The 25,561-nt window shown below is 34.5% G+C and overlaps 4 protein-coding genes across 7 annotated transcripts in view; 2 read left to right on the top strand and 2 right to left on the bottom strand.

Moving 5' to 3' along the window:
• Nucleotides 1-5,691, bottom strand: part of LOC127841547 (prestin-like) — a 50,636-nt gene extending 44,945 nt beyond the window's left edge. The window contains exons 1-2 of one of the 4 annotated variants that reach the window (XM_052370442.1): nucleotides 5,523-5,691; nucleotides 5,398-5,454 (exon numbers count right to left, since the gene is read on the bottom strand). In XM_052370442.1, the coding sequence (XP_052226402.1) occupies nucleotides 5,398-5,419 (22 nt within the window). In that variant the 5' untranslated portion in view covers nucleotides 5,420-5,454; nucleotides 5,523-5,691. Of the gene's footprint in view, nucleotides 1-4,929; nucleotides 5,083-5,302; nucleotides 5,455-5,522 lie in introns of those variants that run through there. The other 3 variants (XM_052370444.1, XM_052370445.1, XM_052370443.1) reach the window with 3 other exon arrangements.
• An 8-nt stretch (nucleotides 5,692-5,699) lies between these two features.
• LOC127840514 (uncharacterized) lies at nucleotides 5,700-7,529 on the top strand. The gene is made up of 2 exons (XM_052368930.1): nucleotides 5,700-6,135; nucleotides 6,702-7,529. Exons 1-2 carry the CDS (start codon nucleotides 5,815-5,817, stop codon nucleotides 7,527-7,529), a joined length of 1,149 nt encoding a protein of 382 aa, XP_052224890.1. The 5' UTR covers nucleotides 5,700-5,814.
• A 1,755-nt stretch (nucleotides 7,530-9,284) lies between these two features.
• On the bottom strand, nucleotides 9,285-10,463 carry LOC127840513 (uncharacterized). The gene has a single exon (XM_052368929.1). It carries the CDS (start codon nucleotides 10,461-10,463, stop codon nucleotides 9,285-9,287), a length of 1,179 nt encoding a protein of 392 aa, XP_052224889.1.
• Nucleotides 10,464-15,659: 5,196 nt separating this feature from the next.
• Nucleotides 15,660-21,661, top strand: LOC127843078 (uncharacterized). Its single transcript, XM_052372890.1, has 3 exons — nucleotides 15,660-15,827; nucleotides 20,129-20,278; nucleotides 21,093-21,661. Exons 1-3 carry the CDS (start codon nucleotides 15,767-15,769, stop codon nucleotides 21,284-21,286), a joined length of 405 nt encoding a protein of 134 aa, XP_052228850.1. The 5' UTR covers nucleotides 15,660-15,766; the 3' UTR covers nucleotides 21,287-21,661.
• The last annotated feature ends 3,900 nt before the right edge of the window (nucleotides 21,662-25,561 follow it).

The following is a 25,561-nucleotide window of genomic DNA, read 5'->3' as shown; positions in this document are numbered from 1 at the left end:
GAGTCTATATTATTCAATGTCTATATTATTCAGAATCCATATTATTCCCAGTCCATATGATTCAGAGTCCATATTATTCAGAGCCTATATTATTACCAGTCAATATTTTTCAGAGTCCATTCTATTCCCAGTCCATATTATTCATAGTCTATATTTTTCAGAGTCTATATTATTCAGTGTCTATATTATTCAGAGTCTATATTATTCAGAGTCCATATCATTCAGAGTCTATATTATTCAGTGTCTATATTATTCAGAGTCTATATTATTCAGTGTCTATATTATTCAGAATCCATATTATTCCCAGTCCATATGATTCAGAGCCTATATTATTACCAGTCAATATTTTTCAGAGTCCATTCTATTCCCAGTCAATATTTTTCAGAGTCCATATTATTCAGAGGCTATATTATTACCAGTCAATATTTTAGAGTCCATTCTATTCCCAGTCCATATTATTCAGAGTCCATATTATTCAGAGTCTATATTATTATTGTAAAAATACGGAGCATCAATGGGGATCGAACCCACAACCTTCAGAGTGGTAGTCAGACACTCTAACCGCGTCGCTGAAAAGCTAGCTCAACAGCAAGGCTGTTGGAAGTGACCTTAAATCACTACACTCCTCCCCCTCTTAATGTTACAAGGCCAGACATGCCCGCTACAGCATGTCATATGACACTTTTTTTTGCTATATTATAGTGTTGACCGCTTCACAAGCGGCTCCTTGAAGCCATTAGAAATGTTTCAAGGCCAGACATGCCTGCTACAGCATGTCATATGACACTTTTTGCTATAATATAGTGTTGACCGCTTCACAAACCGCTTCTTGAAGCCATTAGAAAGCTCACACCCACGTTCTGAATCACAGTTCATGTTTGCCTCGTCGCCATTATTTTAAAAATACGGAGCTTCAATGGGGATTGAACCCACGACCTTCACAGTGGTAGTCAGACACTCTAACCGCGTCTCTGAAAAGCTAGCTCAACAGCAAGGCTGTTGGAAGTGACCTTAAATCACTACATCACTCACTGTCCATATTATTCAGAGTTTATATTATTCAGAATCCATATTATTCAGAGTATATTTTATTCCCAGTCCATATTATTCAGAGTCTATATGATTCAGAGTCTATATTATTCACTGTCCATATTATTCATGGTCCATATTATTCCCATTACATATTATACATAGTCTTTATTATTCATAGTCCATATTACATGTATTGCCAGCCTATATTATTCAGAGTACATTTTATTCCCAGTCCAGATTATACCGAGTCCTAATTATTCCATGAAAGCAATTTATAATCAAACAATAGTGATATAATAATCAGAAATGTCAGGTATCACAGTGCTCCAGCTAGGATTTAAAAAGGGCAGGGGGGCTTTTTTGTGAAAAGGGCACTTTCGACGCGCAGTATATTGTCAAAAGGGCACTTTCGACGCACAGTATTTTGTTCGAGCGCGCGGTTGTTTCTGGAATGCCTCCTATTGCATGTTAATTTATATGTTAGAAATAATTGTATTATTCCCATTATTATTAAACCATTCAAATATAATGTCTACAATGAGGATTAAAATAATTACAATGAAATTAGAGATTTATGAATTATCAAATGTAAAAAAAAAAAAATATAAAAAAAATAATTTTTTTTTTTTTTTTTGAGAGGGGGGGGGGGGGGGGGCAGGGCGGGGGTTCGCGGGGGGGGGGGGCAGGGCGGAGGTTCGGGAGGGCAGGGCGCGGCGCCCTTCGATTTAGGCCTAGCTGGAGCACTGTATCAGTTCCAATGAAGAGTAACAACTGAAAAGTTTATCCCAGCATGCAAATATAAATATATTAACAAGAGCACCGCCTTGCGGGTGCAGACCGCTCATCTATTTTTCTTTTTAAAGGTGTAGGGACCTATCTCAATTTCAATCACAAAGGAGGGGAGGTGGGGTGGAGAGGGGTGTATAGTGTGGGGGTGTGGTCATTTATTACATTATTTTCCAAAAATGCCCCAAAAATGCAAAAAAAAATTGGGGGGGGGGGGGATTCTTGGGTTGGATGGTTGGACGGTATTTCAAAAATAAAATAATAAGAATAAATATCTGTGTTTTTAACCATGTTTGAAAACAACAAGAGATGTGTTTGTCAGAAACTCAATGCCCCCTATTGTTCCGCTTTGAATCATTTTTTTCTTTTTTTACCTTGGACCTTGAAGGATGACCTTGACCTTGAACTGCCACCACTCAAAATGTGCAGCTTTATGAGGAGACCGCTATGAAATATTATTTTTTGACCTTTGACCTTGAAAGATGTCCTTTGACCTTGAACTTCCAACATTCAAAATGTGCAGCTTTATGATAACGCCGCTTTGAAATTGTTTTTTGTTTGATCTTTGAACTTAAAGGATGATCTTGACCTTGAAGAATGACCTTGACCTTGAACTTCCACCACTCAAAATGTGCAGCTTCATGAGAACGCCACTTAATTTTTTGGTTACCTTTGACTTTAAAGGATGACCTTGACCTTGAAGGACAAACTTGACCTTGAACTTCTACCACTCAAAATGTGCAGCTTCATGAGAACATTGCTTTGAATTTTTTATATATTTTTTTTACCTTGAAGGATGACCTTGACCTTGAACTTATGCCACTCAAAATGTGCAGCTTCACAATAACGCTGCTTTGATTTTTTTAATATTTTGTTTGATCTTTGACCATGAAGGATGACCTTGACCTTGAACCTACACCACTTAAAACGTGCAGCTTCATGATAACGCCGCTTTGATTTTTTTTTTACCTTTGACCTTGAAGGTTGACCTTGACCTTGAAGAATGACCTTGACCTTGAACTTCCACCACTCAAAATGTGCAGCTTCATGATAATGCCGCTTTGAAATTTTTTATTTGTTTTTTGACCATTGACCTTGAAGGATGACCTTGACCTTAAAGGATGACCTTGAACTTCAACCACTCAAAATGTGCAGCTCCATGAGAACCCCGCTTTGATTTTATTTTATTTGACCTTGAAGGATGACCTTGAAGGATGCCCTTGACCTTGAACTTCCACCACTCAAAATTTGCAGCTTCATGAGATATGCATGCATGCCAAATATCAAGTTGCTATCTTCAATATTAATAAAGTTATGGTTAATGTAAAAGTTTTCGGACGAACAGACACCATAAATTTGACATTTGATCTTGAAGGATGACCTTGACCTTTCAACACTCAAAATTTGCAGCCTCATGAGATACACATGCATGCCAAATATCAAGTTGCTATCTTTAAAAGTGAAAAAGTTATGGCCAATGTTAAAGTTTTTTTGGGACGGACAGACAGACTGACTGATATACTGACGGACAGTTCAACTGCTATATGCCACCCTACTGGGGGCATAAAAAAAAATTTGGGGTGGGGGATAGGGGGTGGGTGTTAGGGTGTGCTGGTCATAATACTCATTTATTTGATGATCTTTAATTAAAAAAAATAAAAATAATGGGGGGGATTGAGGGGGTTTGGGGGGGGGGGTATGTCAGGTAAGAGTTGTTTTGTCAAAGTATCAATCGAATGTCTAATCATAATTAAAGAAGTAATTGCAATTTGAGCAAAATTTAATAATATGACCTTGAGAGTCAAGGTCATTCAAAGGTTAAGGTAAAATTCAACTTGCCAGGTACAGTACCCTCATGATAGCATGAAAGTATTTTATGCTAAAAAGCAAAAGCCTTGATACTTAAGAAGCAAATTGGATCTTAACACAAAATGTAACCATATATTCAAAGTTACTAAGTCAAAAAAGGGCCATAATGCCATAAAAATGACAACCAGATTCATGTAACTTGTCTTTTACTGTCCCCTTATGATAGTTTGCATGTGTTCCAAGTATGAAAGCAATATCTATGATACTTAAGGCGTAAAGTGGACCAAAACTCAAAACATAACCAAATTTTCAAGTATAAAGGGCCCATAATTCCGTCAAAACGCCAGTCAGATTGACATAACTTTGCCTGCACAGTCCCCTTGCGATAGTTAGTAAATGTTGCAAGTATGAAAGCTTTGATACTTTAGAAAAAAGTGGACCTTTACACAAAACTTAACCAAATTTTTAATTTTCTAAGTATAAATAGGGCACATTATTCTGTCAAAATACCAGTCAGAGTTACATAACTTTGCCTGCACAGTCCCCTTATGATAGTCAGTAAGTGTTGCAAGTATGAAAGCAATAGCTTTGATACAAAAGGAATAAAATGGACCTAAACACAAAACTTAACCAAAATTTTCAATTTTCTAAGTATAAAAAGGGCACATAATTCTGTCAAAATGCAAGCCAGAGTTATCTAACTTTGCCTGCCCAGTCCCCTCATGATAGTAAGTAAGTGTACCAAGTTTGAATGCAATAACATTGATACTTTATGAAAAAAGTGTACCTAGACGCAAAACTTAACCGGACGTCGACCCCAAGGTGATGACAATAGCTCATAATTTTTTTTTTTAAAACAGATGAGCTAAAAATGTTTTAATTTCTACAGCTAACTAAAAGCATCGTGAATTAATGAATTCAATGATGAATTAATGAATTACTGAAAATAATCATTTATTATTACTGAGCATTAAATTGCACACAATGCAAAGTTCATATGTCACACAACCAAATTAATATAGATCTACTTGAATGTAAACATCTTACTGATTACAATCAATAATCAATAATATCTGTGTGGCAACAAATTGTATGCTAAATAAAGTGAGGCTTACAATTGGCATAAACATTAATGGATTGATAAATAATCCACATATGTGAAGTAATGAATTATCTAGTTTTATATCAAACTTTAATACAATCCAACTTAATATAGAGCATGATTAATAATTCCCATTTCAAAAAATAAAACAAATAGGTAAAAATCAAAACATAGAACAAAAACTAAAAACAATATGATACCTGCAGGCATATTCTTTTATAGACCAGTTGAATGTTATTGTTTACATTCGGGATTTTCCGCGCATGCGCACTGACTGGTTGTCAAAAAAACACTGGTTACAGTAACGTATAACATGTATAAAGGGCTTTTGTTTATACATTAAATTGGTAATAAAACCGAAATAAACATTAAAACTCTTAAAAAATAGTGCAAATATATCATATTTATTACCAAATAAATGTATAGTCACAAATAAAATTTCCTCTTCATAAAAATACAAAGTAGTTATACGCATAGAGTAAACGTGATCGGAAGACTATATATTGACAATTCCACAAAACAAAACAATAAATTAGCCGTATTCTTTCTGATAGTATGCTAAGACTTACACACCTAATTCAAGCAGAAAAATCAACAGATTGTTCCATTTGTAAAATTAATGCTTCTCTACCAATATATTCTATGGGAATGTTATTACATGTATATACATTTGTCCAAGGCTATATACATCTATATGCTCTGGCGGCTCTGGCAAAGCTGATAGTAGTCCAAATAATTAGACGTAAGCTACCCCGCTAAATCGACCTCATATTTATAGGAGTAAGCTGATAGTTGAATTATTGCAACTATTCGCAAACTTGCATGGCGTCCTTCATACGAACTCGATATGATGTAAGACATTAAAACGTGAATTCATAACGTATGAAAACGTGACTATGGCTAATAGAATGACCTTATGTAGGTTTCTTTATATTTGTGTTATGTTAGGAAGTGAATTCATGAAGTATAGACCGTTTGCAATAATAGGAGATTTTTACGTACGCACCGGTTCGGCCGCCATATTGGAGGTATACCAGCGAAGCGTAAACATCGATCAAAATTAAGAGAGCGTAAAACTGTGACTAATGGCGTCTAAATCACTGAACCAAAAAGGGCCGTACAAAGATAGACTGGAGCCTGCAACAAAAGCAAGATACATTGAAAAACTTGCATTGATTGGTGGTATTGACCCATATGATTTGAAAAAGCTTTGTGATGATGTGAATCAACTGCCATCGTTGACCTACCCTGACATCGTTAATTATTTGTTGTTTACACCTAGTATTTACACGATGGAAGATCTGAAAAACTTCAAAAGCTTAGAAGCAGTGAATCAAGTTGAGTGTGGCTGGGTTTCTGGCGTGACTTCTGCTGTGTTGAGTAACAGACTGTTGGTGAAAGGAAGGGTAAGTTATTGTTTTTTTCTTGAAATTCATTGTTCTGGATATTAAGCTTTTTTTTTTAATTTTCTCTCATTACTACATCAGCCCTGTTCACAGATTTGTACTGGTATATATGTATCGAGGTAAACGGCATTTGTACTACCACCCCTCGAAGCTAGCTTTTTTTAGCAAGTACTTTTGCCAGACGTGGTAGAATGTCTGTGTATGGCTCGAGAGGTCCTGGGTTTGATTCCCAGTCGAGGCGTGTTACTGTATGTTTTAGCCAGTAACACATAATATACACTACTAAGTACAATGTTATTCTCATGTATACCAAGAATTGAACTGAATTTTACCTATGCTGACCTATGATATCGGATTTATAAGATCCAGTTATGATGTTCTTAACGACAAAACGCATGGTTGGAAACAATTATATTAGATTTTGGTTTCACTTCAAACAGCATATGCGACATGCTTACAACTTAGGTATTTTTTAGCTTTTATGCTGACTTTTTTTATGTGTTTCATATGTCAAGATGCTTAATATCTTGTAAATGTAGTTTACTATTGCTTTTTTATACTTACAGGTTCTTCACTCTCAAAGAATGCATGAAAAACCACTGTCCCCATGGTTCATCTCTACGAAGGATGGTCAAGTGTTGGCCAGTCACTGTGACTGTATGGCAGGATGTGGAGAAACTTGCACACATGTTGCTGCCTTAATGTTTTGGGTTATGAGAACTGTTAAAGTAAGAGACGAAAGGACTGTAACACAGGAACCAGCATATTGGACCATCCCCCCATCCGTGAAGAATGTTGAGTATAGAGAAATTTCTAACATTAACTTTCAAAGTGCGAAGTCCCTCAAGAGAAAATTTGAAGAGTGTTTAAGCAGCTCAACCAGTCAAATTTCTAAAAATGTTCATCCTGTAAGAAAGACTAGGAAAATCCCTTCCCCTACAGAAAATGAATTAGACTCTTTCTTCTCTGATCTAGTTTCCACCAACCGTAAGCCTGCAATCTTATCAATTGTGCTTGATTATCTTGAGAGCTACAAACCTAAGTCAGCAGTGCTCAAGTTGCCTAAACCACTAACTGAACTCAAGAACAAACAATCAATGAATTTAGATTATGACCAGCTAATCAAATCATGTGAGGGCATTGAAATTACGGTCACTGACGAGGAAATTGAAAATGTAGAGAAAATCACCCGAAAACAGGCAAGTGAGGGTAAGTGGTTCAATTACCGCGCTGGGCGTATCACAGCCTCAAAAATGAAGAGTGTTTACACTGCGAACATTGATAATCCGTCAAGTGCGTTAGTAAAATCTATTGTTTATCCCAATGTAAACTTTAGAAATGAAGCCACCAAATGGGGGATTGACAATGAGAAAAAAGCTGCCACTGTGTTGTGAAGCCCTTGCTACTGACCACGACAATGTTGAGTTGATAGAAACAGGACTTTTTATCTCAAAGGACAGACCATTTATAGGTGCTTCCCCAGATGGGATCATCAAATGTGATTGCTGTGGGTCCTGTTTATTGGAAGTTAAGTGTCCATTCAATCACAAAGGAAAAGTGATTGATGAATCAGTGCCTTATTTGATTAAAGGGGAAGATGGAGAGCTATGTTTGGACAGAAATCATCCATACTTCTTCCAAATTCAAACTCAACTTGGGGTAACAGAGTTGGAATCGTGTTACTTTGTTGTGTGGAGTGACATCAGTGTTCACATTGAACAAATAAATTTCAACCCGGAATTTTATGAACAAATCTGTGCTAAGGCAGAAGTTTTTTTTCGTAGGGCTTTGTTACCAGAGCTTGTTGGAAAGTACTTTACCCGTCTGTCTAACATCAATCAAACTGATATGAACTCAGTTCATATTCTTAAGGAAATAACATCCAGCCAAAAAGATGATGGTAATGTGGGAGAAAGGTTTTGCTATTGTAGAGGACTTGAGGAGCCACCCATGGTTGGTTGCGATGGAGAAAATTGCAAAATTGTGTGGTTTCATTTCAGCTGTGTAAATATCACCAAGTCGCCTGAGGAAATTGAAACAGTGAAATGGTATTGTCCAGATTGTGCTATGTAAATGATAACTTACTTGAAATGGAAGTGACAACTTGATCGCAACAATTAAATTGAAACAGTGAAATGGTATTGTCCTGATTGTGATATGTAATTTTAACTTATTTGAAATAAAAGTGACAACTTGATGGCAACAACTTCAGAGAAAAGTGTATCTGTTTAATTAATAATTTGTCTCCTGAGAAAATATTGTACCATTTTCATATTGACAGATATTTGTTTTGAATGAGTGATGCATTTTGGCTAATTATGTGACTAATATGGTTAATGCAGTTGTGTTGCTTGATCATTTGAGCCTTGGTTCTTAGAAAACTGGGCTTAATGCATGTGCGTAAAGTGTCATGCCAGATTGGCCTGTGCAGTCCGGACAGGCTAATCAGGGACGACACTTTCCGCCTAAACTGGATTTTTGCTAAGAAGAGACTTCATTTAAACAAATGTCAAAAAAGCGGTGTCGTCCCTGATTAGCCTGTGCAGACTGCCCAGGCTAATCTGGGATGACACTTTATACATATGCATTATGCCCATTTTTCTCAGAACGCGACTTAATTTGGTCATAAAAATGTTTTATTTGTTAAGTCTTCTGAGTAAAAGATTGGTATTTTTGTTTTTATAGGAAATCTTCTTGATTTTGCAAAATTGAGAATTGAATAAAGACGTCATAATGATAATGCAATTCCATGTGTACTGTTTTGCTTAACTTTATTTCTTACATATTGGTCCAAGTCAAGGCGTCGGATGACAAAAAGTCCTTTAACAAAGTAATTCAACTGTTTATCACACTTAAGTAAATATTGAAGTATTTAAATGGAAAATCAATTCACAGAATATTTTTTTTAACTATGTGTACTAAATTCATAATACAAGTTGAATTATTTTTTTTTAGGACTTTTTGTTCAAATATTAATCCTTTATCAACAGCTCTTTAATCATAGTATTTGAGAAGTAACATCATTTAGAGAGTTAAATTTAATCAATAAAATATGATTTACAGAGTGAATTATGAAACTATATAATGCTATATACAAATCTATATATACTAAACACAGAGAGCACGGATAAGACAATACAATAGACAGTCTATTTATCAAAGTCGACCACTGATTCACATAAGTTAACCAGCGCACAACACACATGAGCTATTTTGTCAATTGTAGTAAAGCCATCTTCATCTTTGGTAATTACTAGGTCCAATGGTAGTGTCCCATTTAAGAATGTGTACTTTTGGCGCACAAGCCCAATAACTCTCTCAACATGTATCCGTACATTGGCTATTTTTCTTGTTGTTTCTACATCCAATGGAGAGAGTTGGTCTTTACCTTTGGTGAAAGCTGGAATTTTCAATGACCCACAAACAGAACCAACACTATCCGCAATGTCAAATCCTCTATCTGCCAACACTAAATCCCCCGGCAAAATGTTATCTAAAAAATTGCAATGTTCAGTGACATATTTGTCACTTGCACGACCGCCCCAACCTTTGGAAATAAACGACACTACTCCCTGTGGTGTGATTCCAATAAGGAACTTCACAGTGTTGTGATGTTTGTATGACGACCATGTCTCTGCCCTCGCTATAAGATTTGATGGACGCTCTATAAAGATCTCGAAGCAATCAATGATTACTGCACACTTATTACCAAACTGTCTTTGGAACTGTACTGGCATTGTTGCTCTCAATGAGGCTCTGTCAGGCCATCGAACAATTGGTTTTAGTCTTACATACATGATGTCAATAGTATTCACAAAAGTTCGAGAAATGGTTGCACATGAAACATTCAGTTGGTAGGCAAGGTGATTGACAGTCAAATTTAGGCGAAGTCTACTTAAAGTCATCACAAGGCACTCAAACTTTCCAAGTGTTACACTATGTTTGCTTGTTAAATAAGGATATAGATACTTGTACAATGACATCAGTATAGCAAAACAAGAAAGTCCTGTAAAGTACCTCACTCTTTCATCATTGTCTTTAAGAGTCTCCTGAGAAAACATAGACGCATTCCGGATAGATGTTTTTAGATTTTCATTTTCTAGTTTCAAACGTTTATTTTCCTGTTCCAATGATTCTACATCTGAAGTAAGCATATCAGTCTGAACATTCTTTGCACTATCTAAATTTACATCAGGTGGTAACTCTGGAGTGTTGTTGTCTGAAAGATCTTGGACCAATGATCTTGCAGTCTCAGCACGTTTCTTCCGTCTCTCAAAGCGCTCAGCAGCAACTTTAGGGGCAGGCGTACTCGGAGCTTGACATCCCATGTTCACTGATGGCGCCCAATCAGGACTGTCTCGGCAAAAAGTTCTGCCTTTTGCTCTGAAAATATAAAGTGACATAAAGTATGACTTGTGTGGTATAACAATTTTCTTTCCACTTTCCTGGTCTTAACTATGAGACTCAAACCACCAATTTTTAGTCTGAGCTCCAGCTATGATCTTCTGGTGAATAGACAAAGAATTTCATAATTTGATTCTTTTCAATATCAAAGTTTATTCTTTATGTGGATGTAGACTTGATCAATGCTTAACATTGTGTACCAGTACCGTAGACTGTTCAACTTGTACATGTACATGGTATAAAATTATGATCACTACATTCAAGTTATTTATTCATAAATATTTGCACATTAACTTACTAGATACAAAATGGTCAGAACACACTCGAATATTCTTCAAATTCTTTCCACTGAAGTCTTGTTGTAGCCTTGCTAACCATAATCGCCGCCTCTCTGTTGACAACTCACTGGTTTTCTTGCACTGATTAGTAATTATCTCAGGTAATCTATAAAAATGTCTGTCCTTCTCCCTTGTAGAATTGTTATGACAGCCGATAACTCGGCAATAATTGACCATTTTGACATGTAAAGAGAAATTAAGCGGCGAATTGTAAATAGCTGTCAATGATGCGTAATGGTTAATCGAGCGTGTCCCTCCAATATGGCCGCCGGATATTCGAACAGACACCTGCAAACGGTCTATTAGAGAGAGCTGATTAAGTTGCACCATACGGGCAAGAGTCATCTGTGGTGTCACATTTGGAATTAAAGAATGAATATTTTGTTAAGATGATATCAAAAGCTGCTGCATATTAAAACTGTTAAATGATATTTCGAGCTGGAAACAAGCTAATCTGGTTTATCTTACATTTCTATAGTTGATAAATTCATATAAATTCTGCCTTGTCGTTTTTAGTTTTATGTTTGTTTATTTGATTATTATTGTTTTCATTCAATATGATTTTATAACTATTAAGCGGACGGAAGATGCTACATACTGTCTAGTCTGTGTTCATGTGAGTATAAACTTAGTGAAAAAAGCTAGTAGAGCTTAAAACTGTGTTCAAATTAAACTTTTTAATGCTATTTTATCTCATTTACATATTATCTAGTCAAAGCCGCAAATTAATGTGAATTTGACAAATCTTGACATACTATATTGAGGTCCGAAAACCAACATTTTGGATTCTTTGCAGCCACATGTGGCCTCTCGAGCCTATCCTGAACGCATCAGAATCAGAACATTGATATGATTGATGGCTTCCGATATGGATAACACAATCGACCAGCTACCACTTCGTATCAGTTTTTGGCGCTATATCATTGAGAACATATCTATTCAAATATAATTGAATTTATGTTAACCAATTCGGAATGTTTTCACACAAATTAAGGCTTAGAATCGAATACATGCATATACCAGACAATTATAGTTTTTCAAATATTTTTTTAACGAACAGATAGAAATGCATGCACGGCAACATATAAAATGAACATTAAATGCTGAGCGCACTTCTTTCAACTTTCGAGTTTGAACATTATGATGCTTATGAAAAAATACTGTATCTTTCTCGATGTGCTATTTTTGTTGTCGATGATACATTTATGATTACAACTACTTGCATTCAAATATTTAAAAAAATCAATATATAGTATAAACTTTATTATATTAAAACACTTTTTATGTACATACACTTTCGAATACAATACTCAAAATTTACGTCAATCAACTGAGCTCCGGAAAAACGGTCATTCCTAAATCTGTTCAATTCTTAAACATAATGTCTCTTTTATCGCTGGGTTCAGTGTTGGACGAAGTAGTTCAATACTTTGACAGCTTATGGAGCATGTTCGAATTTTTTAAAATGCAACAAATTACGTTCTCATATCGTAACAATATATTTTGTTTAGATATATTCGTTCGAAATGATAGCAAAATATAAGCCTTTAAACTTATTTACCTTTCTGTTGTTAAATGGTTTGTTAATTTTAATTAGATAAAGCTGTCTGTGTTGTAACATACATGCAATCTTGACATCTTTAAGTTTAGTGTTAATTATAGCAAAATCGTGATGTTCGTGTTTTGGTACTGACAACGCATACACAATCTTAATTTACTAGTAAATGAAAGCAAATGTTTGTGTGTTTACCCTATTGCTACTTATTAACGATGTTATTATTCATTTAATAACACATTTTTAGAATAATAATAAGTATGTTGGCATTGACAACAGTTTTAAAGAATTACGGACGTGTATATGGTGGGGTGTTACTCGACATAAAGCGAAATGATATTGTGCGACAGAAAGCCCTGATAGCCATTGCTTTATTACAAAACGTCAAACGTTTCGTGACTTGATATTATCTGGGCGTTCCGCTGAGTATCCGAATCAGTATTCATTCAGGTGATGGAACAGAATATGGCTTTATTGACTTTTTTTCGATTGCAAAATGCTTTGCAAAGGGCAGGTGGGTTAAGCCTTGAACAGCTTTCTACAGCATGATTGTACTGATTTCTCAAAATCAGATTTTGTGGAAGCACGAATACATTTTGTGAAAATTATGTTTCATTGTATGATATTTATAGTTAAATTTGACAACGACATTTTTCTGTTCGTACTCTTATTTGACAAAGAATTAAAAACCAATTTAGTTTTGACATTTTTGTCATTTTTCTGATTTTCTCGCTGTATAACGGAATAAACATGCGAAATTGGCAAACACTATAAAAACAAGATAAACGTATTCGCGCACCTTCGTAAAGGCCTAATGTGCACGTGTATTGTTTGTCTAAGATGCCTCGCTACTGTCTCTTCGTGAACTCCGCCAGTCGGATGGAGTCAAATGCATAAGGAATGTAATTGTCTCTTGAAACATGGTTGACTTGTGCGCGAAATTTGATATTATTAAGTTGTTTTGATTTTTTTCCCTTCGAGAACGCATATAGTTTTTTTGTTATTCAGTGTCCTATTGGATTGATGTAGATTCACGTCTTTGTCTTACGGTTTTCGTATAGACCGGCGCATGTGTTTGCTCCATTAGATTAATCTTGGTTTCAAAATGGAAATATTCCCGATGAATTCCGTGATACTTCGAAAGAACGATATCAGGAGGTGTGTGTGTTGGGAGGGGGGGGGGGGGGCATGCGTATGCGGGAGCTTACCAGGTTTAAGTGAGATTCGTTTGAACTTACTTTCAATTCTGCGTCGTTGGCGTGTTTTTTGTGAGCGTGTAGCAGATGTTTTCACCCGGTAAGCCACGTTGTATTTATATTTATTTTGTAATGAATACGCTCTTTCGGCTCTACGGTGTTTGTGCTTCTCTTGTTTGTTTTTTTGTTTCAAGATCGTAGACGTCGAGATAAAAATATTATTGAGGGAAAACCGTCCAACAATCATTTATCTACTTACGCTTCGTTCGAGAAGTTTGATGTCCAAATATCATTATTTTCTCTTAAAATACACCGTATTGACGCACCTGTGCAGCAAAATATAACTAAAATCAAGATTGTTTAATTTTCCCGACGCCGTTTCATCTGTGATATCTAATGTATTGATATAAAAACCATTTTGGGAACTGACTTCCTTTAAAGCATATTTTTCGTATCTAGATATTTTGAATATCTAACGCTAACCTCAAGATCAACATGACCTACTATCTTGTCATCGTTAACATAAGATAACTATATACACGCATATTGTTGTGAAATGTTCATGATATTGGCTCTTGTACTTGAGATGAAAAGTACTTTTGTGATCATCGCTATTGATATCGTGAATTCAAGACTCGTGGTGTACTTTTTTGACTGCAAATGTGTTTTCATTTCCAGACTAAAATGCTCACTGACAACTTTTTCGTATAGCCTTACGCATAATGTGTGTATTGCGTCGAATTAATTGTGTATACATATGTATTTATTAAGGTCACGCAATTGAGTATCATCATTATCTAGTCAGGCCTTTCTCTTGGACCTTTAAGACCCGATATAAATCTGTGTCTGAAGTATCCAAATCGGTGGCATACCTATGCATATATTAAAATGGACTCTTCCCTGCCTAATTACAAAATCAGGGGTCACACAGGGATCTAAAGAAGAAGAAAAAACAATGCATAATAAGAACTATAGCAAAATAATACCCATCTTCAACTGATGGTATTTTCCAATGTGCCTTAACAAAATGCGTAACCGTTAGGTCGTGAAATCGTTTGGTGACGACAATTACCATCGTGTGTCATAAGTGTCGTCGCACCCTGGAATACCTGGGCGGCGCACAATGAGATAAGTAACGACGTGCAATACAGTATTCTAAACATTCTAAACATTCTAAACTTTTTTTGAAAATCGAAATGATCTGGGGGTTACGAACTAAACGCACATTTTAAGTCTTAGAAAATCAAATAAAATACCATACAATTTATACTGTTGTTGTGATATGCGAAATAAAAAGCTGTAGAAATGCTGAGCTATGCATTTAAGAATCGTATCTAGTTTATGACATTGAAATCCCTGTTCGTATCATATCGGATCACATCATATCAGTCTCAACAACAGTCCGACTTAAGCTATCCTTGGTTGTTTTATTTTTGTCAATGACAGTCTGGCAATCCTTCAGTGATTTGTCTGTTGTTAAAGCGACATTGACAATATTTTGTATATAAAATTAAATAACAGTGTATACCTATTGGTGTTTATTAATAAATCTACATGATATGAAAAAACATATCAACAATATCTTAAACGATAGAAATAGGAATAATAAAATTTTAAACTTAAAATGATTAAACAATTCTCACACCTTAAAGGTCATATCAATATATTGAAACTAAAATGTGTGTTGTTTAATGTTTTTTTCTGTTATTCTATTGCATCGTGTTTTTTCTACCGATACCTTATAGTTAAAGTATATAAATGGTGAATATTTATGAATGATGATGATAATGATGATGATAATGATGATGATCATGATGATCATGAGAGCGACGACGACGACACAGTCGACGACAAAGACGACGACTACGATGATGTTTAGTACCGTAAGCACCTTTAATATCCGATTATAAAGAAACGTCGTCATTTATTTCGAAATTACCCGAGATGCCCTAACCCGTTGAAACAAGTCTTAAATTGCACAATTTCGTACTTTATCTTTAGGTCGTTGACCTTAAATTGTCCAACAACGGGCTTGCCCACTCAAAATGCCCATTATAAAACCCGGTGTTTGAGCTCCACGTCGACATAAGCTTGCTTTGGTAAAGAATCTCCTGAAGCGAAAATAATTTTATTGAAACATGATGAATGCGAAGATTATCGCTGTGTTGTTTGCATGTTGCGTTCTGGCGATTTTGGCTGGTAAGTCGACAATGTAATTAATGCATAATGTGATTTTTGTTGTCAATATATGCATTTGTGTATCGTCGTGATTTAATAATTATTTAATTAGTGTCTTCTTTTCTTTATAAATTATTTTGTTTCGAAAAAATAATATTTTATTTTTACAAAAGTAGTTATGTTGGTCTGATAATACCAATGTATTAGGCTAGTATTTTATTTAAAATACATTTACATTGTTTTAACATATATAAATAATATTCAGAGCTAGTAATTAAAGATCATGTCGTTTGTAAATAAAAACTTGATGATTCGGGTATATGGAGTATATTTAAGTTAACCCATTTATGCCTAGCGTCTAGAAAAAAGGCCTTGGCAAACAGCGTAGACCCAGATGAGACGCCGCATGATGCGGCGTCTAATCATGGTCTACGCTGTTTGCTTAAAGTAATTTCTGTAAGAAATATTGTAAATATAGAAATAAATATACAAGACATCCCTAATTTTGGAAATAAATTGATCCAATTTAGAAGGATGGGAGAGTCCACTAGGCATAAATGGGATAAGTTAATGAAAGTATTCCGTAACATGCTGCTAAAAAGTGGCAATTTGTTTGCGTATACTGTTATTAGTATCAAAGGCATAGACATACTTTGATTTTTGTCAGCAATTGTGGTTAACCTTTTGGTTCACGTATATTATTGTAATATGAAAATGCAGTTATTGATCTCGCAAAACGTTGAAACACACAGGATAAGTAATACAACGAGTCCACAGGACGTGAAAATGTAGTAAACATATATAAATCGTTCAGATGCTTCATTGAATTTTTATCATATATTTTCATACCAAGAAACTTCTATCTACATTACTAATTGAGTTGTTGTTTCTTTGACGACACGGGATCTCGAAATGTGTGGTTAGTCCATATAACTCCATATATAATTTTTGATGTAAAGAACGCTGCATATTTCGTGGAAGATTTTGATATTTGGCTCCACATGTTAGTAAATATTTTGCTATTGTAATCCGCAAAAAATGTTAACTCACTATGATTCGGATATATTATATTTATTCGCGAAACAATTTTTAATACACATATTAACTATAGCTGACACGTTTCATCGCTTACCTGCGTATAAACGACCATTTGTCTAAGGATTGATTAATTGACCTGAAAAATGCAATCCATTTTAAGCATTCATTTCTGAAATAAAACGCAATGTAATATAATGTATATTATTTGCTTGACTTAAATCTCTATTCATGCTTGATTATGTATGGGGCAACCACGTATATCCAGATTTTTGTCTACAAGTATGTTGGATTATCGGTCAATTTAAAATACGAATAAAACTCATCAGAACAAAACATAGATAATTTAGCTAGGCCTCTGGATTTCTTTGAGCGTTATTAACTTGAAAGTCTAGACACGATAATTGATCTGATGTTATATGATTTACAATTGAATGGTATATTTAACATGACTACAGAAAATATCAGTGAATAGTCTACTTATTTTTATATGTTAAATTTTGTAAAACAGGAATACTACTTTGATTTCAAATAAAACGAGGGAATGTTTCACTTTATTTTAATGAATACATGTTCACAAGGATAAGTCTGTTCGAATGTTTAGAATTTCCTTCGTCAAAACTGTATGTCTTGTATACGTCTGCTATGATCATTTTACATATATTACAAACGTTTTATGTTTAAACGAATACGATAAACCATAACAAGCTGCAGTAAGAAAGGAATATCAAAGTTTTTCTACCATTATCAAATAATTTAGAGCATAGATCAAAGCTCGCCAAAATATTGAGATGCGATATTTAAATAGCTATTCGAATTTTTAACTTTTAAAGCTTATGAAAGCTGATTTATCAATGGAAGATGAAATATTATGTTGATTTAGGACCTACAGGAAGGGATAGGGTCGATAAGTGTTATCGGTCATGTAGATTTATGCCCATTGTCAAGGACAAATTTGTTTGATAAATTTATTAATATTGTGCGTGATATTATATTTTAGAACAGAGCCTCTTATTACTGTCCTTATCAATAATATCATCGCAGTTGTATTGATAAAACCCGGCAAGCCATTGTAAATCCGCATGGACTAACCTCGGGTTTAGGAAAAATTTGATTAAAACGTGACAACGATGTATCTACACATGACCGTTTCTTTTTGCCAACTGTTCATAAGCCTTAAATTTGTTCAGATAACCTTTCCCAACCTCGCTAACCTTTTCAGAAAGACCGCGTGCAAATCTGACCTACATTTAAGGCTCCACATGTTAGAAAATAGTTTGCTATTGTAATCCGAAAAAACAAACGTAAACTCACTATGATTCGTATACATGATATTTATTCGCGAAATTTTTTTTTTATACACATATTAACTATAGCGGACACGACGTTGCATCGCTTACCTGCGTATAAACGACCATTTGTCTAAGGATTGGCTTAATTAATTGACCAGAAAAATGCAACCCATTTTAAGCATTCATTACTGTAATAAAACGAAATGTAAGATAATGTATAATATTTGCTGTACTTCAATCTTTATTCATGCTTGATTATGCACGTGGCAAACACGGGTATCAAGATTTTGGTCTACAAGAATCTTGGATTATCGGTCAATATAAAATACGAATAAAACTCATCAGAACGAAACATAGATGATCTAGCTAGGCCTCTGGATTTCTTTGAGCGTTGTTAATTTGAAAGTCTACACACGATATTTGTGTTTAGATTGGAGTATTCCAGAGATTGATTTTAAATTGTATATTTTATTGATAAATATTCATTTAAATGTGAAAGGTTACCATATCCCGAACGCACTTATATGACTAACTATTGAATGGTATATTAAAATGGGTAACACTTATCGTACCTATCCTTGTGGAAAATATACAATATCATTGGATAATTATTTGTAATGCAATTTATGTTTACAATAATTGTGAAAACAGGAATACTATTTTAATTATAAATCAAATGAGGAAGTGCTTTTCATTATTATAATGCATACATATTTACAAGGATAAATCGTTTCGTATGTTGATGATTTCCTTCGTCAAAACTGTGTGTCTTGTATACGGCTGCTTTAATGCACACATATTTACAATGATAAATCGTAAGTTAAGGATTTCGTTTCTCAAAACTGTGGGTCTTGTATAAGTCTGCTATGATCACTTTACATATATTAATTACACTTTATGTTAAACTAGAATATGAAAGTTAACTGAGTTTTGCTACCATTGCCAAATAAGTGAGAGCATTCATCTAAGGTCGCCCAAATATTGCGATATGACACTAAAATATATATTCGGATTTGTAAATTTTAAAGCTGAATAAAGCTGATTTGACCATGTGAGATGAAGATAATGATGATTTTGGACACACTGGACGGGATAGGGTCGATAAGTGTTATCGGTCACGTTTGTTTATTTCTACTCTCGAGGACAAATCTACTTTACATTCTTATTAATATTGTACGTGATACCATATTTTAGAACAGAGCCTCTGATAACTTTTCAATTCAATACCATTATCTTAGTTTTATTTATAATACCCGACAAGCCATTGACATTCCGCATAGACTAACCTAGAGTTTTGGAAACATTTGATTAAAACGTGAAACTATTTAAACTTGACCGTGTTTTTTTCGCAAACTGTTTTGAAAACGAGCGTTAAGTTTGATAAGATAAATATTTCAAAACCATCCTCTTAAACCTTTTGAGAAAGACCGTGTGCAAAATCTGACCTACACAAATATAATTTAAGGATATATTTTAAAACAATGATCCATTAACAATATAAACGATTGTCATAATAGATGGTGATGTTGCAATCTATTCGTGTTTTAAGCGTGCATACGGTACGATTACTGCACTTAAAATATTCATTATTATACTTTATAAATATTATAATTAACATTACATGACACTAAGCACGACTATACTTATGTTTATTTCACAAACTTAATTTGATGGGCTGGCTGGAAAAGTTGCCACTATTCTTTCAGTACACACAATTTTATACAGAAAAAGAACAATGATACTGCTGTAAATTTTTTTTTATAAATGTTCGCCTGTAGTAATGTAATATTGAGAAAACTAATTGAGGTATATGTATTCTTATTCAATTTTACCGTTTAATTCAATACTTTCTTTAAAAACATAGTTGGTTTTATTTGTATAAAAGACAGATGTGTTCCAAGATCAATTATCAAAGATTCTGTCACTATAAACACGATGAATAATCGATCATATACATGTTTACAAGGCAACGTAATAAACGCTTTTCATTTACAGGATCAGCTGATGCTGTCAAGTGTTATGTGTGCAACACAGGGGACCCAGGTTGTGACGATTCGTTTGATTCTAACAAAATGACAGCTGCAAATATGAAAAGCGGTTGTACGGCATGCTCAAAATCAAAGGGCAAAATCCTTGGAATTCAGGGTAAACATAACTTTTATGGTTCAATTTAAATAGCTAAAACAGTTTGTGATAGTGATTGTTATACAGATAGACCGACAGGCGCAAAGACAGACAGACAGCCAGACAGCCAGCCAGCCAGAGAGCCAGACAGCCAGACAGACAGCCAGCCAGACAGACAGACAGACAGACAGACAGACAGACAGACAGACAGACAGACAGACAGACAGACAGACAGACAGACAGACAGACAGACAGACAGACAGACAGACAGACAGACAGACAGACAGACAGACAGACAGACAGACAGACAGACAGACAGACAGACAGACAGACAGACAGACAGACAGACAGACAGACAGACAGACAGACAGTCAAACATACAGACAGGCAGGCAGGCAGGCAGGCAGGCAGGCAGGCAGGCAGGCAGGCAGGCAGGCAGACAGACAGACAGACAGACAGACAGACAGACAGACAGACAGACAGACAGACAGACAGACAGACAGACAGACAGACAGACAGACAGACAGACAGACAGACAGACAGACAGACAGACAGACAGACAGACAGACAGACAGACAGACAGACAGACAGACAGACAGACAGACAGACAGACAGACAGACAGACAGACAGACAGACAGACAGACAGACAGACAGACAGACAGACAGACAGACAGACAGACAGACAGACAGACAGACAGACAGACAGACAGACGCACTTAACTATACAATGATGGATACAGCATTAATTTAACACGTACGTCGGTGTCCACTAACGTGAATGCAAATCACTCAATACTCCTTCTAAAAAATGTCATGTGACTTTCCACTCAACAGCCACATCCAGAGATTGCTCCCTAACAGCAGCGCCTTTTGACGGCTGTAAATCACAGTCCGAGGCTGGCTTGAGTGGAACGGCCTGCTTCTGCAAGTCCGACCTCTGCAACTCGTCGGATCGCGTGTCCATTGCAACAACATTGCTTGCACTTCCGGCACTGGCATACATCGCTTTCCGATTGAGCATTTTGTAATATAAACTGTATTATTGTATTGTTCGTTTAAAGCATACAATTATACATGATGTGTCCCTTACCTTGTCATCAAGCAAAAAAAGCTATATTTTATGTATATTGCTAAAATGAGTAGTGTTTGTTTTTAACGACGGATGTTTTACATATCACCTAAATGTTACATAATTGCATTTCAATAACACTGCTATATGTATCATGTGAGCATTTTATACAAGGAAATTATTATAAGTGTTTTATGTATTCTTATATCTATGATGCATTATTGTGATCAATGTTGTAACTAACGATGTTCTCCATAAAGACAGAAGACACATTCATTGAGTTTAACGTTTAAAGCATGTTGTATAATGCACCAAAATAAAACATTGAAATACATTTATGTTTCGTTTAATTCCATTTTTGTTTCCTGATCTCTGCTTGCGACAAGCTATAGAATGCCTAAGTTTATAAACTGTATGTCTTGTTTCCCTCTGTCCTAAGAAAAAAAAATTTGTTTCTTTAGTTGAGTGTTTTATCTTTGAATGCCAGTTAGCCTGCGAGTGAGGTTTGATGCGTACACAATGCAAGGCCCAGTTTCAAAGCGATAATGGTTACAAAATCTTCGTACTACAGTGCATTTGAAGTCATTGAAGTTTTCATTCATCATTTTGAATTATTGGCCTTCCTCTATTGCTGTAATGATTTTATCCGATTTAAACCGCACACATTAATGCATTAATAGCATGCGCTGAATTAATATAAACACACATAAACACACATAAGCCAAACAAAGTAACCGATTCTCTCATTTTGTTTCTGACTCTTCTGAATATTTGTCTATTTCCGTAATTAGACAATCGATGCAGAATTTCGGTTATGTTATCAACGTATTGGATGTATATGGTTGTTTTCAACTTATAAAATGGGTGAAATGTTTTCATTTGGACCGATCTATTGCAATGACATGTTTTGCAAGCACACATTTCACATACGCTTTTATTATTAGTTTGTGTATGCTCAAATCATAACACTTAATATCAACCTATTAATCTATGTCTAATGTTTGCACTCGCATCGATTTGATTACATAAGCGTATATACAAATAATTGTTTTAATTTTGCAAATCAATTTGCTAGTAAAATTAATTGTATTTATGTTAACAATTATCAAGCTGAAACTGTGATTACAACTTTTAACGAAGGAGTTAAAAAGCTGTTAAGTTTCCTAAGAATAAATATGCCATTGTTTTATTTTGACAGAATTAAGAAGTAAGCCTATGGCTTATACCAAGTCTAATAGGAAAGACTTCATAGATAATAACTTGACTAAGACTTGATGAAAAAAGTTCAGTTCACAGTTGAAGAAAATGAGGGATAGTTTCATTGGTCAATGTGATTGATTAGATTCAATATTGTCCGTTGGGGTTTTAAAACAGACCGACGCACTTTTTTGTTTTATTTCCACACGTATTATCGAACCAATGCCGTTCAAAACATACGCGAAAACTATCAGGCATTTAGGTACGAAAACTAAATTCTAAAATAACTTCTGTTTATTAACCATATACAGCATCGGTGATTTACATGAGATTGTGATGTTTTTAAGAGCAATATGCATATTATGAATGACGTAAGTGATTGATGTGTAAACGTGTGCTATCTCAACGAGATTGTCAACGATTTCCAAAAAGGTAAAACAAAGTCAAATTAATATGAAACTTTAAAGATTCCCCTATTTTCCGTGATATCAATCAAACAGACTTTGATATCAATCAAACAGAATTTGATATGAATCAAACAGATTTCAGCAAATATATTGACTTTCCATACGCATTTTATCGTGTTATTATTTCCAACCATACGTCCCAAACGCCTATATGAAATACCTATTTGTCTGCATTTAAATGGCCACATTTTCATAAAAATGCCCGTTTCCGTCAAACTCTCCTTCCATATGTTATTAAGATGAATTGTGTTCGATTATAGTGGCATTTTTTGACGCACGTTTGGTACCGTGTGCTCGGGACACAAATGTTCATGCATGGTTTAATTATAAAACATTATATGATGTCTGGGCGGTTATAACTTGTTTTTACCCTTTTGTACGCCACGCATTTATTGCATTTGTATAACAATGACATTGTGTAGATTATACAAATACTGTTGGATGCTAGCTACATAAAAAACAATCATGGTAAAATAAATATAACATTGGCTATAAATGTGAAGACAAAATATCATCGACGTCACATTATTAACATTTGTGTTTTGCAAATGCCTGTCGTTATTAATAAGGGAGAAAACACATATTTACGAAACGGCAAGGAAAATAGGCCCATCGATTCTATGACGCGCTGTACATTGAGCTCGTCAAAAATACACATGACCGCCCTCCGCCTGGACCAGTATCGGAAATTCCCCCACGTGGCTGTCGCGAATACGGGGGGGGGGAGGGGCAGTGTTACAACCTGAAGTGTAATAACGACCTGAATTGTAATAAACTTTATTACATTATTACAATTGCGTGACAACCTGAATTGTAATAACGCCCGAAAGTGTAATAAACTTTTTTCTTGCTTTAAAATTGCATCTGATCGCATTTCCAAACACAGATTATTGCAAAATATAATGCATACATGGATATAATATATATATATTAATAGGGTAATACGACCTATGAATGGCAAAAAGGTGTTCTCATACAAACTCAATTGTAATAAAGTTATTACATTATTACAATCGCGTGTCGACCTGAATTGTAATAACGCCCGAAAGTGTAATAAACTTATTTCTTGGTTTAAAATTGCATCTTATCGCATTTTTAAGCACATATTTTTGCAAAATATAGTGTATATATGTATATAAAAATGTATCTTAATAAGGTAATACGACCTATGAATGACAAAAAAAGTGTGTTCTCATACAAAACCAATTGTAATAAAGTTATTACATTATTACAACTGCTTATCGACCTGAATTGTAATAACGCCCGAAAGTGTAATAAGCTTATCTTTTGGTTTAAAATCGCATGTTATCGCATTTTCAAACACAGATTATTGCAAAATATAATGCATATATGTATATAAAATATATATTAATAGGGCAATACGACCTATGAATGACAAAAAGGTGTTCTCATACAACCTCAATTGTAATAAAGTTATTACATTATTACAATTGCGTAACAACCTGAATTGTAATAACGCCCGAAAGTGTAATAAACTTTTTTCTTGCTTTAAAATTGCATCTGATCGCATTTCCAAACACAGAGTATTGCACAATATAATGCATACATGGATATAATATATATATTAATAGGGTAATACGACCTATGAAGGACAAAAAGGTGTTCTCATACAAACTCAATTGTAATAAAGTTATTACATTATTACAATCGCGTGTCGACCTGAATTGTAATAACGCCCGAAAGTGTAATAAACTTATTTCTTGGTTTAAAATTGCATCTTATCGCATTTTTAAGCACATATTTTTGCAAAATATAGTGTATATATGTATATAAAAATGTATCTTAATAAGGTAATACGACCTATGAATGACAAAAATGTGTTCTCATACAAAACCAATTGTAATAAAGTTATTACATTATTACAACTGCTTATCGACCTGAATTGTAATAACGCCCGAAAGTGTAATAAACTTATATTTTGGTTTAAAATCGCATCTTATCGCATTTTCAAACACAGATTATTGCAAAATATAATGCATATATGTATATAAAATATATATTAATTGGGCAATACGACCCATGAATGACAAAAAAATGTTTTCTCATAGAACCTCAATTGTAATAAAGTTATTACATTATTACAATTGCGTAACAACCTGGGCCCGTATTCACCAAACAATTCTTAGACTTAAGTCTAAGAATAAAGAAAATTCTTTAAATTAGAATATTCAAGAATTTCTTTAATTTTGATTCAAACTCTGCAGTTAACATCTCTATCTATATTATTCTTCGTATAGAACATTTTGTTAATGACATAATCACCAGTGGAGGCCTGTATTTATTCAAACACTGAACACATTTTCTTGGTTCTAAGTCTATTCTTTATTCTTAAGTCTAAGAATCTGTTTGTGAATACGGGCCCTGAATTGTAATAACGCCCGAAAGTGTAAAAAACTTTGTTCTTGCTTTAAAATTGCATCTGATTGCATTTACAAACACAGATTATTGCAAAATATAATGCATACATGGATATAATATATATATTAATAGGGTAATACGACCTATGAATGACAGAAAGGTGTTCTCATACAAACTCATTTGTAATTAAG

Source organism: Dreissena polymorpha, chromosome 8 (genome assembly GCF_020536995.1).
Source record: "Dreissena polymorpha isolate Duluth1 chromosome 8, UMN_Dpol_1.0, whole genome shotgun sequence".
In the NCBI taxonomy this organism is placed as follows: Eukaryota; Metazoa; Mollusca; class Bivalvia; order Myida; family Dreissenidae; genus Dreissena; species Dreissena polymorpha.
This window is presented reverse-complemented; position numbering and strand designations above follow the sequence as displayed.

Coding starts and splice junctions, on each gene's coding strand:
- LOC127840514 (XM_052368930.1), top strand. CDS start 5,815: ATGGCGTCTAAATCACTGAACCAAAAAGGGCCGTACAAAGATAGACTG. Junction 6,136..6,701: donor GACTGTTGGTGAAAGGAAGG/GTAAGTTATTGT, acceptor TTATACTTACAG/GTTCTTCACTCTCAAAGAAT.
- LOC127840513 (XM_052368929.1), bottom strand. CDS start 10,463: ATGGGATGTCAAGCTCCGAGTACGCCTGCCCCTAAAGTTGCTGCTGAG.
- LOC127843078 (XM_052372890.1), top strand. CDS start 15,767: ATGATGAATGCGAAGATTATCGCTGTGTTGTTTGCATGTTGCGTTCTG. Junction 15,828..20,128: donor CGTTCTGGCGATTTTGGCTG/GTAAGTCGACAA, acceptor TTTCATTTACAG/GATCAGCTGATGCTGTCAAG. Junction 20,279..21,092: donor CAAAATCCTTGGAATTCAGG/GTAAACATAACT, acceptor TCCACTCAACAG/CCACATCCAGAGATTGCTCC.